Below are 14,652 nucleotides of genomic sequence, written 5' to 3'. Positions count from 1 at the left end.
AAACATCTTATAAGTTAGCCTGTGACCAGAGGAACACAGTTTTCTAGTCACAGAAACCCATTGATCACTGTGACCGAGAGAGCTGGTGACTGTATTCATTAGAGTCTAATGAAAGGTTTAAATGCAGAAAATAGACATTTTGAACAGTGACAGTTCACACGAGTGAGTCACAGCTCCAGAGCTGGAATAAGGATTTTTCTCAGGCAGTTTCCACAGGTCATCAGAATTCTGCTTGGGAATTGCAGGGCAACATAAGAGATATTCCTGGTTTGGGTTTTTGCATACTTCCCTCCTGACCAGAGGGGCCCCTGTCCTGGGCACCTGGAGGTGATAGGTGTTCTGTTTGGGACAGGCGATGCCATTGTACCCTGGGATCCTTACTTTTGCCATCAGCAATAGTGAAGATAGAAACATTTTAGTAATGCCATTTTGCCCCTGTGGAGATGAAGGGAATTATAAATGTGAGTATTACAGACCTGTAGTGAGAAATAAGACAGTCTTATCTTTTTTTCCCCCAATAATTCTAGGGAAATTGTGGAAAAGAGAAAGTCTTGTTTTTAAGACTTTACTTGCTCCAAGGTATCCGAAATTATCACAGTGGAAATGGTGAAGAGGCTTATGAATATCTCAACAAGGTAAGAAAATGGATGCTCCAAAGTTGTGACCATTTTCACCTACTTTGTTTTTTAATCCCCAGAAGTTAAGTATTTCATAAACTCAGTGGTGACTGGTGAGGAAAGTGCATCTCCCTCCCTTCCCCTCTCCTTCACATATACTGTAAACACATTCGTATTTGTGAGAGTACAGGCAAGATGCTGTAATAAGAACACCTCAAAAAGGCAGTGGCTTTAACTGGCTGGAAGTTTCCGTTTCTCTCATCTGGCTGTGGAGGTGAGCAGCCAGGGCAGTGGGGCAGCTGGTGAGGCGGGTGAGCAGCCAGGGCAGTGGGGCAGCTGGTGAGGCGGGTGAGCAGCCAGGGCAGTGGGGCAGCTGGTGAGGCGGGTGAGCAGCCAGGGCAGTGGGGCAGCTGGTGAGGCGGGTGAGCAGCCAGGGCAGTGGGGCAGCTGGTGAGGCGGGTGAGCAGCCAGGGCAGCTGGTGAGGCGGGTAAGCAGCCAGGGCAGTGGGGCAGCTGGTGAGGTGGGTGAGCAGCCAGGGCAGTGGGGCGGCTGGTGTGGCGGGTGAGCAGCCAGGGCAGTGGGGCGGCTGGTGAGGCCGGTGAGCAGCCAGGGCAGTGGGGCGGCTGGTGAGGCGGGTGAGCAGCCAGGGCAGTGGGGCGGCTGGTGAGGCGGGTGAGCAGCCAGGGCAGTGGGGCGGCTGGTGAGGCGGGTGAGCAGCCAGGGCAGTGGGGCGGCTGGTGTGGCGGGTGAGCAGCCAGGGCAGTGGGGCGGCTGGTGAGGCCGGTGAGCAGCCAGGGCAGTGGGGCGGCTGGTGTGGCGGGTGAGCAGCCAGGGCAGTGGGGCGGCTGGTGTGGCGGGTGAGCAGCCAGGGCAGTGGGGCGGCTGGTGAGGCCGGTGAGCAGCCAGGGCAGTGGGGCGGCTGGTGAGGCGGGTGAGCAGCCAGGGCAGTGGGGCGGCTGGTGAGGCGGGTGAGCAGCCAGGGCAGTGGGGCGGCTGGTGAGGCGGGTGAGCAGCCAGGGCAGTGGGGCGGCTGGTGTGGCCGGTGAGCAGCCAGGGCAGTGGGGCGGCTGGTGAGGCGGGTGAGCAGCCAGGGCAGTGGGGCGGCTGGTGTGGCGGGTGAGCAGCCAGGGCAGTGGGGCGGCTGGTGTGGCGGGTGAGCAGCCAGGGCAGTGGGGCGGCTGGTGAGGCCGGTGAGCAGCCAGGGCAGTGGGGCGGCTGGTGAGGCGGGTGAGCAGCCAGGGCAGTGGGGCGGCTGGTGAGGCGGGTGAGCAGCCAGGGCAGTGGGGCGGCTGGTGAGGCGGGTGAGCAGCCAGGGCAGTGGGGCGGCTGGTGAGGCGGGTGAGCAGCCAGGGCAGTGGGGCGGCTGGTGTGGCGGGTGAGCAGCCAGGGCAGTGGGGCGGCTGGTGTGGCGGGTGAGCAGCCAGGGCAGTGGGGCGGCTGGTGAGGCCGGTGAGCAGCCAGGGCAGTGGGGCGGCTGGTGAGGCGGGTGAGCAGCCAGGGCAGTGGGGCGGCTGGTGAGGCGGGTGAGCAGCCAGGGCAGTGGGGTGGCTGGTGAGGCGGGTGAGCAGCCAGGGCAGTGGGGCAGCTGGTGAGGCAGCCAGGGTGGCTCCTGTCAGTGCCTCCTCCAGCCAGCAGAGGGAGGGAGAGAGTCGGGGGCAGGCCTCTTTAGAGAGGTGACTCAGGAGGTGCTCCTGTTATTTCTGCTACATGCCATTGGCCTAGACCGTCTGGCTACACTCAGCTCCAATTCAGGGGACTTTATTACCAAAAAGGAGGAGATAATGGATACCAGCCCCTCCCACAACCCTCAGCCTATTTTCTCATGTTATACTGCATATAAGTCATGTGAGCAGAGAGGGTGTTGTCTCTTTGCATTTGCACTGGTTGAGAATAGGTCACATTTAGAGGTTTTATCTAAAATCTGACACACCCTAATTCACATTGGGTACAGTCCAATTTCCTTTAGGTTTTAGCTTTGTGTTAAGCTTTAATGTTACTATGGTTACATGATTCTTATATTTTTCTTTGTCTGTAGGCATGTCAGCTCTTTAAAGAGCTATACATTGATCCATCAAAAGTTCACAGTTTGATGCAGCTGGGGTTCAGTGCCCAGGAAGCTCGGCTTGGCCTAAGGGCATGTGACGGGAACGTGGCCCACGCAGCTGCCCACGTCACCAGCCGCAGAGAGGTACCTCGATATGGTCTTGGCAATGCTTGGTTGAGGCCTTTGCCTTTGAGTAGGTGTGAAACTTGAGGCAATAGCAAAATTATCTCCAAAGTGCCTTAGCTCTCAGATATGAAAGAACAGAAAAAGACAATTCCGTAGTAGGTATTATTAACAAGGAACTCTGTATTGCTTCAGACTTGGAAGTCAGCAGAAAAACTTGTCTTTTTTAATTGCATCAGTTTTCAGACAGTGCAGTTTCCTTCCTTTTATTCTTGCTATGGTGGCAGGTAGCTCATAAGTACAGTTACCCAAGCAGTCTTCTCTCTCTCTCTCTCTTTTAATCATAGTACATTTCTGGAAAGCATTTTAAAGGGGCCTGTGTTTTCCAGGGAGCCATTGTTACAGTTCAGGATGTCATTCCTGCCTGGAAACATGAGTCAAATCATATGAACAATTAACATTATGTTATAAAAGCAAAGATTCAAAACTATAATCATTTAAAACAATTAGAGATAAGTACAGTTAAAAGAAAAACTTAGAATTTCAGAGTTGGAAGGAATGTTACCATATCGAATATGGTAGTTTTACAAACAGGCTCAGAGGTTGTCTTTTCCGGGGTCATGGGTCAAATCGGTGGCAAAACCTGAACTAAGGCTCTGGTTTTCTCCTGTACTTTCTAATTCCCATCTGAGAATAGCATTCTGAGTTTTTACAGAAGGTTCTGAAAAGCCAAGAGATATTATAAAATGGTAAAAGTTACCACTTCACTTCCTAACTTTTTATAAGTAGCAAAAATAAGTGTTTTTTTAAAAAATAGTGGTGTCCTATCAGATGTGCATTTAATGAATTAAACTATAAGCCCTTGGAGAAAATAAAAAAACAATAGTGTATACAGTGCAATTGACCCTGCTCACTCTTCCACTCAGTGGATGTGTAGTTGGGATGCTTTTGGTTGAAGGCAACAAATTCAGACTGGCTTAAACACCCACTTAAGAGGGTAAGGGAGGGATTCACTGGCCTACTTAACTGTAAAGAGCCCAGAGGAGGGCTGGGTCTCAGGTTAGCTGCTTCAGTGGCTTCGCCCTGTCGCTGAGTTCTGGTTTCTGTCTCTCTGCCTCCTCTGTGTTACCGGGGTCATCCCATCACACCAAGAGCATGGCCCGGGTCCCAGAATCCTCAGAGACCTTCTGAGCTGCTAACTGATTGGCCACCTTTGAGCCGGTCGCCGTGGCCAGGGGAATGCCAAGACCTGACTGGCTTGAGCCTGTCTGCTTAGCTTAGGCTGGTCAGGGCCTACTTGGGGAACTAGTCAGCTTCCCACACCCTAGGGAGAGCTGGGGTGGCTGGTGGGAAGACCAGCTCCGAGTCCCATAGCAGGTGAGCTCCCGTGAATCTACTGTCCTCTCAGCTCCTGAAGCTCCGGGTTTGAACATCTCACTGAGTAGTGGTAATAGGTGATTTCTAAAAGTTTGACTTTTTTGTACATCGTGGCCCTGAGTACAGGCCAGTTTCTCATCTGGCAAAAGAAACAGACTAATGAAACCGAGGTCACTGTACAGTGCTGAAGTGTTGCGAGGCCGTGAGAGGCAGCGTGGCGGCCTTCCTAAGAGATGTTCAGTCATTTTGCCTGTACGCAGCCGTGACTTTAGAACCCAGTTCTCTCACAACATTTGACCCTACCGTGTCGATAAGATTTCGCAATACAGTGCTTACTGTCATTTCCTTGGTTTATTTTCCTAATTCTAGTATAAAGAGAAATATCGTGTGTATCTACATGGGTCAGAGAAAACTGACTTAGGCATTTGTAATAAGGAAAAAGGGTTCTTTGAGGCCCCAACTTTGTGTCAGCTCTGAGGCCCGTGTCTGCTGGCTGGCTGGCTGGGAGGGTCTTTCTCTGCTTGAATGTTATTCGTGCTTCTTATTAGCCTTTTGAAATATAAGTGGAAGAAGCTGGAGTTGCAAGCAGAGGATGGGACGGGGTAGAGGCATTTTACATGGTGTGTACGTGTGAATGAAAGTGGAAATGTGAGTGATAGGACTACTTCCGCCGGCCTGCGTGGGTTTTGTGGTGAAGCGGGGGGGTCAGCTGGGAGGCGGAGCCGGGGCCTGGGAGCTGGAGCCGCAGGAGCGCTGGCGCCTGACTGGGTGCGGGGAGGGGCCGCTGCGGGACTGGAGTAGGTGCGTGAGCTGCCGGGCCTGTGCAGAAGGGTTCGGAGTCGGGGAGACTGGCCCGGAGGAGGCAGTTAGAGGGCGCGGTGGAGGTGCGGACCGCGGCCCCGGGGAAGGGGGTGGGCAGCAGGCTGGCAGAGCTGCCGAGCCGTCGTCAGCCCCGCTTGCTCACAGGTAGGCTCTCCACTGCTGTAAACAGGGAATTACAGGCTGAGGTTGTCTTCCTCCCTGGAAATGTGGGCAGTCACCCCTTCTGCCTAGTCCTACTGCCAGCTGGGAGTGTTTGGTTCCGTGGCAAGGATTCCTTTCTTCTCCTGAGAGGTGAGGCCGTGTTCTTGCTCTAAGAATGTAGAGGGGACCCTTGTTGCTTGCACTGAGCCATGGAGGTAGGAGTAGATACATCAAAGGAAAAAGCTGTTTTCTCTGCTGTTCTCCCTGTGTTGGGCCGAGGGCTGACCATTTCTAGAATGTGCAGAAGCCGTCTCTCTGCTCTGCTGTCGGTGATGACCTTGACTGGGTCACCTGTCTTGAGAGATTTCTGTCTTCTCACTGGCAAAATGATGAGGTTGGATTCAGTTAGTGGTTTTCAAACCTGTTTTAGTTTTACTGTTTTCATCAGCAGAAATCCTTTTAAAATGATACTTGTGGGAATTCCCTGGCAGTCCAGTGGTGAGGTCTTGGCGCTTTCACCACCGGGGAGATCCCTGGTCGGGGAACTGAGATCCCACAAGCCGCATGGCTCGGCCAAAAAATAAATAAATAAATAGAAATAAAATAAAGTGATACTTGTTTTCAAAACAAACTCAGAACTCTCCTGATGAGGGCTGAGGTGGGAAGAGGAGAAGAGACTGAACCTGTGGCCTTCCTCAGGCTCTTGGAGCAACGCCAGGCACCTCTGAGACTCAGGGTTGAGAACCACGGGGGTAGGTGACCTTTGTCACCTGGCGGGAGCATTCTTGGGGTTTTAAGTGGACTAAGTTCTCGCTACCCAGGGAGTGGGGGGCGGATCAGTGGCTTCAGTGCCATCTAGGACCCACCCACCCCCTCCACGGCCCCCACGTTCAGAGTCACATTTCGGTAAGATCCCAGGTGACTCAGAGGCTGAGAAGCCCTCCCACCCATGCAGGAAGCTCCTCCCCCCGCTTCCTAGAAGAAGGCACATCCACCTCTCTGTGGGTCCGCAGGATGTGCCCGCTGGTTCCCAGTGGCCTGTTCTGGTGCCAGGTGGTGGTCCCCTAGGTGCTCTCTTCCCTCCCTGGACTGACGTCTCCGGCTCCCGCTGGGCTTCCCCACGAGCAGCACACCCCTGGTCTCTGCCCTAGTGGCCCTCATGCTGGGCGGGACGGGGAGAGAGAGGGTCACCTCTCCTTGTGGTTTTCACTTTGCCTGGTGACCCTGAGAATCCTATAGAGCATGGATTGAGAAGGCTTTCTACAAGACCGCAATCCCTAACTTGGTAACTCTGCTGTTTTCCTAAAGAAATTGGACCAAATAAGGAAGGAGGAAAAAGAGAAGAAAAGACGCCGCCTGGAGAACATAAACTGTTTGAAAGGAATGGGCTACTCCGCTCGCGCAGCCAAGCAGGCGCTCCACCAGGCCAGCGGGAACCTGGAGGAGGCCCTGCAGGTAACCCCTCCCCGGCCTCTGGCCTCCCTGAGCAGCCCTGCTCCCGGCCCAGGCGTCACCCCTCCACTTCTTCGTTGAAGCTGCTCTCTTGTCCTTCCTGACGCCAGGAGCCCCGCGGCTGCGGGCCTTCCTCTTCATTCCTGGTTTGGATCTAAGGGTCAGAGCTCTCTTGTTCTCAAACCCAGTGGCAGAGCCAGAACGACGAGCCCCAGCCACCTCAGTGCCTGTCCACGATTCCGCAGGGCTCATAGGGCAGGAACTTTGATGAGGTTTCTGTTTGCAACAGCAGTTTAAAAGTAAGGTGGACGAGAAGAAAGGTGATTGAAGTTTTAAGATAATTTTTTTGAATTAAAATGTTTTCTTTGAATATTTAGTTTTATTATTTAGTCAGTAGTACATGTTGGCAAAGGGGCTTTTTAAAGAAGTCCTCAGAAGTGACTAAACAGGTTGGGATCCAGATTAGTGGTAACTCTGCCTGGGTCCACGTCCTTTCCAATTTTTGTTCAAGGAGCAGACAGGATACTTAATGAGGCAGGTGCTGTGCTGAGTCTCAGCGGAGATGACGCCTGCCCTGGGGGAGCCCACAGGCTAGTGGGGAGACAGACGCAGAGAGCACAGTGGCGTAAGGGCTACCATGTGGGAGCGCAGCACAGTGGGGGAGCAGGGGCTGCAAGCTGAGCTGGGGGGGCGGTCACGGGAGAGGGTCCGGCAGACGGAGGAGAAGCGGGGTCAGCGCCAAGGGCTGAAGCATGAGGCCGGGGGAGTTGAGCCCCCCAGGGTTGCCGAGGCCTGGGTTACACCTGCTGGAGGTGGGGCGGGGTGGGGAATGGCCAGAGATGCGGCTGGACAGGTAGGCAGGGGCTAGGCGGGCCGCGTCACCTTGTTTGCCCTGCTGGGGAGTTCACACTGAATCCTGCAGGCAGTGGGGAGCCTGCCCTACCTTTGCCTTTTACTCTCAAGACCTCCCATCCTGTTCTACAGAGGCCCCATTAGTCAGTCCGTTAACCCTTGGACAGCATGGGTTTGAACTGCTTGGGTCCGCTTATGCGTGGACCTTTTTCAATAGTAAATACTATATATAGTACTCCACGATCTGCGGATGCGGAGCAACTGTGGATACTGAGGGCCCACAGTAAGTTATACTTGGGTTTTCCACTGCGATGAGGGTCAGTGCCCCTAACTCCTGCGTTGTGCAAGGGTCGACTGAATTTTCAAATATATGTATTAATATATTTTTTTAATTCAAAAATGTTATTTGAATATCTCATTTGATTTCTTAGAGAAATTTAAAAATTCTGAATATGCGGAGGGACTGATGGGGCTCAAAACTAGTTTTTAATTATACAAATAGTACATAAATACATTTGATCGATATAGAAGTATTTAGTGTTAAAAGGGAAATTCCCCAAAAGGGCTTTATAAGGTTAAGAGTCAGTATCATGTGACAGAGAAATCAAGGGTCCAAAGAACTCTGCTCTTCTCCGTGACATTGTAAACCTAGAGCATGTCACCTTCCAAAGAGAAGTCACATTGGGCAGCCCTGGACTGCTTATAGCTTTCCGTTTATAGCTCTTTATGACCTTGTCACCCCTAAGGCTGAGCTGCAGCAAGCTTCTGTTTTCTTGGAATCCTTCCGCCTGCTCTCTCACATCCTTTCCTGCTTCCTCAGATGCACTGTTGTTGCCTGAATAGTCTCGTTCATCCTCCAGACCTCAACTCAGACACAACCTTTGGCGGGAGCCGCCTTTGAACAGCAGCCTCTCCAGCCGCAGCCTGTTCAGGGTCCCTCTTCTCTGCTTCCACAGCACCCCGAGCCTTGTCCGCCACAGTTGCCCCCACCTGTTCGTGTGTCCCGCGGCTGTGCCTGCCTAGCACGTGACAGGTGCTCAGTCTCTGCCTGAGTGCCCGAGCGGACGCTAGTGATGAGTGACGGGTATCCCTGTACGTTTTAGATTCTTCTCCGTCATCCTCAGATGTGGTGGTTAAACGATTCTGGTCCGGAAACCAACAGCCATCAAGAAAGTCCTTCTCGGGAAACCGTTGACCAAGTGAGTGCAGGCGCCCTGTGCCCCTCTCCGCCCGGGCAGCCTCGTGTGGGACTGGCTGGCGGGACGAGGCTGGCGGCCAGGCGGGGCCCAGTCCTGGGCTCCGGGGGTGACGGGCCCGCCCGAGGGCGCAGCCTCCCTGCAGCAGTTGCAGCGGGTGGAAGCGGGCACAGGCGTTTCCTTCAGAGTAGGAAACCCAGGGAAGCGACGGGAAGGCTTTCTTTAGGCTCTTCTCCTCTTTTCTGCACACGCCTCTTGGGGCATCGCCTCCCGTTCCTGTCAGCCCGTTCCCCTGCCTGTGACCTGCAGGGATGCCACTGTGCTGTCCACGTGTGTCCCCCGTCACGGTAGCCTGCCCAGCGCGCTGCACACACGTAGCTAACGGTACTGGTGACAACTAGGTCTGTGACCGCAGCGCTTCCTCTGGCTTGCGAGCCGGTTGCCGTTCTGAGGTGACTGGGCACCAACGTGGTCGCCTCAGGCCTTCCTCCTTCCTTTCCGAGTCGCCGCACGCGCACATCAGCGCGGGAAGGCCGGTGGCACACGTGTGCGGTGGGTTGTAGGAACGTGTCCCCCCGAGACCTGGCTGTCCCGGCCCTGCGTGGGGGCGGGAGCGCCGGGCGCGCGGCGTGTGTCCTGGGCCCTCAGCAGTGCCGCCCCCCTTCTCCCAGCTCGTGTACATGGGCTTCGACGCGGCAGCGGCCGAGGCAGCCCTGAGGGTGTTCAGGGGAAACGTCCAGCTGGCAGCTCAGACCCTCGCTCACAACGGTGGAAGTCTTCCTCCTGACCTGCAGCTCTCGGCGGAAGACTCTTCCTCAACGCCACCCACGTCCCCGTCCGATTCTGCAGGTGGGTCTGCGGTCTCTGAAGACCGGCTGGGAGGGAGTGTCTGCTCGGGCGGAAGCCGGCAGGCGGGGCGTGCGCCTCCCGGGGCCGCGAGGGGCGTTCGCAGACCTGCACGCCTCGGGCTGCTCGGGCGCTGTGGCGGGAGGGCCGAGCTGGAGCTGACGTGGGTCCCTTTGGTCCCCGTGGAGGTTTCTCTTTCTGTCCTCCTCCCTCAGCTCCCCTGTTGCTGCACTTCTTTACTGCAGGGACCTCTAGCGCCTCAACAGATGAAGATATGGAGACAGAGGCTGTGAATGAAATCCTGGAAGATATCCCAGAACATGAAGAAGATTACCTTGACTCAACTCTGGAAGATGAAGAAATTATTATTGCAGAGTACTTATCCTATGTAGAAAATATAAAGTCAGCAACAAAGAGAAACTAAATGATGAACAGAAATAAGCACTTAAGTTTCTGCTTATAAATTCTATCATTATGAAAAGTGTAATGCAGGTCTTTTTTTTTTCTTACGTTTTATCTGATTTTGCTCCAGAGTGCTTCCTACCTGGGGGTGGGAGGGGTAGGCGGGGAACAGGGATGTAAAGAGTAAGAGACTTGGTGGGGTGGGAGGGGCGGGTGCCGGTCCCCAGGGTCCTTCTTGGGAACTGAGCTGCCTCTGGCCTGATCCTGCGGTTCCCAGCTGCCTTCAGGTTCCGCAACCCTAATGCCGCCCTCCCTGCTCCTTTTTTTCCCCACCCAGAAATGGGAAGGACTGGGATAGGGTGGCCCCTAGGGAAGGGATCCGGGAGGAGCTCATGGGAGCGGAAGCTGGCCCTGTCTCCTCGTCTTCACCCTGCCCGGCTCTCCTGCCCTCCTGAGCCCCCTGCTCGATCGTCTCCTCCTTCCCGTGATGCAGCTCTGCCTTCCTGCTTCAGCCTCTCTGCCCCGTCCCGGAGACGTCCTTCAGATCCTCAACCACGGCAAGTGCTCTGGGGGCCTGATGACGAGGCATCGGCTCCCGCAGCCGCACCAAACGGTGGCAGACGCCCTCAGCCTGAAACGTCCGTGTTTTGTGCTTAGCTTAGTAAAGTAGGCACTTGAAATTCCAGGTTGAAATTCAGAATATATATATGTATTCAAAGTTCTTCTTTACAAAAATAAAATCTTTTATTAAATGGTAAAGTCTTAAATGCTAACCAAAGCAACTTATTTTTAATTAGCATTTTTAGATGCATTTCTGTCCTATTAAATTCGCTGCTGGCTAAGGTAAGATACCTGTCAGAGATTAAGGTATGTTTTCTCCATGTCTTTGTGGGGTTTCTTGGGTATATTACAGAAGACTGTCTCTAAAGGTATGTTGTTAGCCTCTTAACAGCTCAAATAACCGTTCTCACTGCACCCCGCGACCCTCCGTAAACGTGTACTGCATGAAAACCCTGTCCAGCACCAGGACACAGCTGGCAGCAGCCGGGTGCTGATGAATCAAGTGCCAGGTGTGTTCCCAAGGCTCTCCCTGCCCTCCAGGAGTCACCAGAAGCCCCTGTGACAGAGGGCAGGTGGGCCACATGGTGGCCGTCAAGGGGCTGGCTGAAATGCTTCAGCTTTTCAGGAATCATTTTCATAAAGCTTGGAGAGCAGTCCAGTTTGAATGGGTGGAAATATTTTCTTGTCATTCTTTTAAAATGGATGATACAGATGGAAATAAAAGGTGGAAAATATATTCAAAAATTGTCAGCCTAACTTTGCAATGAGTTACTCAAACTCCTAAACTGTTGAGTGTTGAAAATGTCTGGATGGTCTAGAGCTTCATTTAGTTCGAGACGTTTGCTTCCGTTGACTTCTGTGAGGAAGTCAAACGTATGCCCTCAAAAGCACCATCAATGTCTGTTGTTAAAAGATGAAGTGTGGGCTTCCCTGGTGGCGCAGTGGTTAAGAATCCGCCTGCCAATGCAGGGGACAAGGGTTTGAGCCCTGGTCCGGGAAGATCCCACAAGCCGCGGAGCAACTAAGCCCGTGTGCCACGACTACTGAGCCTGCGCTCTAGAGACCGCGAGCCACAACTACGGAGCCCGCGTGCCACAACTACTGAAGCCCGCACGCCTAGAGCCTGTGCTCTGCAACAAGAGGAGCCACCGCAATGAGAAGCCCACGCACCGCAACGAAGAGTAGCCCCCGCTCGTCGCAACCAGAGAAAGCCCGCGCGCAGCAACAAAGACCCAACGCAGCCAAAAATAAAAATAAAATTAAAAAATAAAAAATAGAGACCCATCTCACATAAACATAACTTTAAAAAAAAATAATAAAAGGTGAAGTGTACAAAGGCTCTGGGCCTGTGGGGGAGGGGAGGCTGAGTCGGGGAAGTAGGGTTCGCTTCCTCGGCGTTGGAAGCGGCTGGGGGCCGAGGCGATGAGGGGTCTCTAGCCTCATCTGAGACCATGTCAGACTTGGATTTGGGGCCTAGGTTGCAGCTTCTGGCTAACAAGTTACTGTCCTGGGCTTGGGCCAGGTGTGGCTTCTAGCTTCCCAAATGGATCTTGGAAAAGGCTAGGGAATTCAAGCCACACTAGCAGGTCTAGTGCTCCATTTTCCTCTGAAGAGACACAGAGAAGCCAGTTCTTGAGCTCGGGACAGTGCCGGCTATGCCCTCTCCACGCACCGGGAGACGGGCTTCGGTCCTGGCTCTGCCTCTAGCTGGTTGTATGCAACTTGACAGGTGGCGACTGTGTGTCACTCCCTGCTCCGGAATCACTCCCTGCTCTGGAATGCAAGAGAAGGAGCAAAGGACATTTGTGATGAAAATGCTGTTGAACAGGAGGGAATGTGCTGAGCCTGAAGTCACAGGGCAGATGGGCTTTGGGGGGGTTCTCCTTGGAGAGTCAGAGGGAAAGGACATTCCAGACCTGGGACAAATGAGATAGCAGCTGAGTGCGCCATGTTCATGGGGTCGCAGGGGCTGTTCTAGACCCGCCAGAGAGGGTGTGCTGGGGGAAGAGACTGAGGCTGGAAAGATTGCCGAGTCCAACTACAAAGCACCCTGAAAGGCAGGCGGGGGTCTAGACTTGAGTGGTGAACACCAGGGCCGTGAGAGGGCTCCGAGCAGGAGTGGCACACACAGGCCTGTGAGGCCGATGGGGTCAACGACGGGAGGCTGCGGCGAGAACGTGCTGCGCTCGGTCCGATCTGATGCCCATCACTTGTATGAATTTCTGTCTGCTCTTGACTCTGGTGACACTGCCATGTCCTGTCCTTGTTTTCCTGCCCATATGTCCTATAAGTACTTCCTGTCCTTCCCCTACCCAACTGAAGGTATTTATCAGAGGCAAGACGATATCATCGAAGGCAAAGAAACATCTTGTGGTTATCTGGTCTTTATATCCTCCTCAACATCTAGCAAAGCCCTCTATGTTGCTGAAATAAAAATTACCCAACAAAATTGATAAAACTTTAGCCAGACTCATCAAGAAAAAAAGGGAGAGGGCCCAAATCAGTAAAATTAGAAATGAAAAAGGAAAAGCTGCAGAAACACAAAGGACCATACAAGACTGCCACAAGCAACTATACAGCAATAAAATGGACAGCCTAGATGAAATGGACAAATTCTTAGAAAGGTACAATCTCCCAAGACTGAACCAGGAAGAAATGGAAAATACGAACAGACCAATTACGAGTACTGAAATTGAATCTGTGATTTTAAAAACTGCCAACAAACAGAAGTCCAGGACCAGATGGCTTCACAGGCGAATTCTACCAAACATTTAGAGAAGAGTTAACACCTAGCCTTCTGAAACTCTTCCAAAAAATTGCAGAGGAACACTTCCAAACTCATCCTACGAGGCCACCATCACCCTGATGCCAAAACCAGACAAAGATAGCACACAAAAAAGAAAATTACTGAAATAAAATTTACCCAAATATGTCATGCTGTATAAATGCAAAATAGCGGTTTTTCACTTCCTACTCTTTCTCTGGGAGAGGCAGGCTGGAGAAAACGAACGCAGCAGCCGTTTTAGGATCTGCCCCCCGTGGTTGGATAAGCTGCCTGCTCTGCTAGCGAGAGCTGTGGAGGCAGGAAGGCAGCATCAAATGTCAGCACCAAGGAGCGAGAGTCTGCTTGCTCAGACTGCCTCTGTCAGCAAAGCAGACTGAGAAGGTGACTAAATCAGCGCAGGTACTCAAGGTGGTTCTCTCTGCCTGCCCTCCCTGAAGTGCGCTTCAGCTCCCCCGAAAGCCCCTCGGGGTGGGCCTGCCGTTGTAACCACAGCCTCGGGCCCTGGAGAAGAAGAACCGCTAGGAAGTGAGCGCTCCCAGACACGACAGGCCGCGCACGTGGAACCCCTCACCTGTACTCCGTGCTGAGTCCCACCCAAGGAAGGCTGGGTGATGCCGCTTCTGCAGGTTCTTCTCACCGGCCAGCCTGTCTTCCTGGCGAGGCCCCTGGGTTCCCAGGGTTTGGGGGTCAGGCCTAGAGCCCATCACAGAGGTATGCAACCCTTTCTACCGCCCCTGGTGTCAATACCCTGTACCTGTTCCCAAGGGGGTGGGATCCACCCATCAGGCATGGACCTGGGCACCCCAGGGAGCAGGTGAAGCCCGTCCTGCCGCGCATCTTGCATGAAGACGCCGGCGCACCCACCTCTCTGCGTCAAGGGCTGCCTCTGCCCGGGGAGGCTTGTCCTTGGCTAGACGCTGAGCTCTCAAGGGCGGACACTGTCCTCTGCAGCGCTTCCTCTTCCTGCACGGGGCGAGGGGCCAGCCAGGGCCTGGCCTGGAGGGCCCTGTGGGCGCGGAACGTGGGCCCCTCCCGGAGCCAGAGGGGCTGCTGGGCGCGGCTCCCCTCAGGGCCTTTTAGGGTCTGAGCCCCGCTTCCCCCTTCATGCCCTCCGGGCAGGTGCTCCAGCGGCCTCCTGTGTACACCTCCAGGGCCTTCGCCACGCGGGGCGCGGAGCTGGCACCTGTGCGGGGGCCTTTCTGCTCCACGCCCGAGAGGAGGGGCCTCCTCGATTCCGGCGGACTAGCAGGCGTCCCCGCTGTCACCCAGGCAGCTAAGGAGCCGGTTCCTTGCTCCCTGGCCTCTCCCATGCCACTCCGCACTCGAGTGGCGCTGCAGCGACACTGGAGGGGCTGTGAGGCCGCAGCCCCTGGGGCCAGGCCCAGGCGGGCGTGAGGCCCCTGCTTCCCGGCACCCCTTCTCCCTCCGAGATG

At 54.2% G+C, this 14,652-nt stretch overlaps 1 protein-coding gene across 2 annotated transcripts in view; it reads left to right on the top strand.

The window, feature by feature from the left end:
• The window catches only part of NUB1 (negative regulator of ubiquitin like proteins 1), a 28,956-nt gene extending 18,324 nt beyond the window's left edge, over positions 1 to 10,632 (top strand). For both annotated transcript variants that reach the window (XM_059933008.1, XM_059933009.1), the window contains exons 10-15: positions 528 to 635; positions 2,654 to 2,806; positions 6,434 to 6,580; positions 8,533 to 8,628; positions 9,297 to 9,474; positions 9,717 to 10,632. In XM_059933008.1, the coding sequence (XP_059788991.1) occupies positions 528 to 635; positions 2,654 to 2,806; positions 6,434 to 6,580; positions 8,533 to 8,628; positions 9,297 to 9,474; positions 9,717 to 9,895 (861 nt within the window). In that variant the 3' untranslated portion in view covers positions 9,896 to 10,632. The remainder of the gene's footprint in view (positions 1 to 527; positions 636 to 2,653; positions 2,807 to 6,433; positions 6,581 to 8,532; positions 8,629 to 9,296; positions 9,475 to 9,716) is intronic.
• The last annotated feature ends 4,020 nt before the right edge of the window (positions 10,633 to 14,652 follow it).

The sequence above is a fragment of the Balaenoptera ricei genome, chromosome 9, assembly GCF_028023285.1.
Source record: "Balaenoptera ricei isolate mBalRic1 chromosome 9, mBalRic1.hap2, whole genome shotgun sequence".
NCBI classification, from domain to species: domain Eukaryota; kingdom Metazoa; phylum Chordata; class Mammalia; order Artiodactyla; family Balaenopteridae; genus Balaenoptera; species Balaenoptera ricei.
Note: the sequence above shows the minus strand (reverse complement) of the source record. Positions and strands in the feature narration are given on the sequence as shown.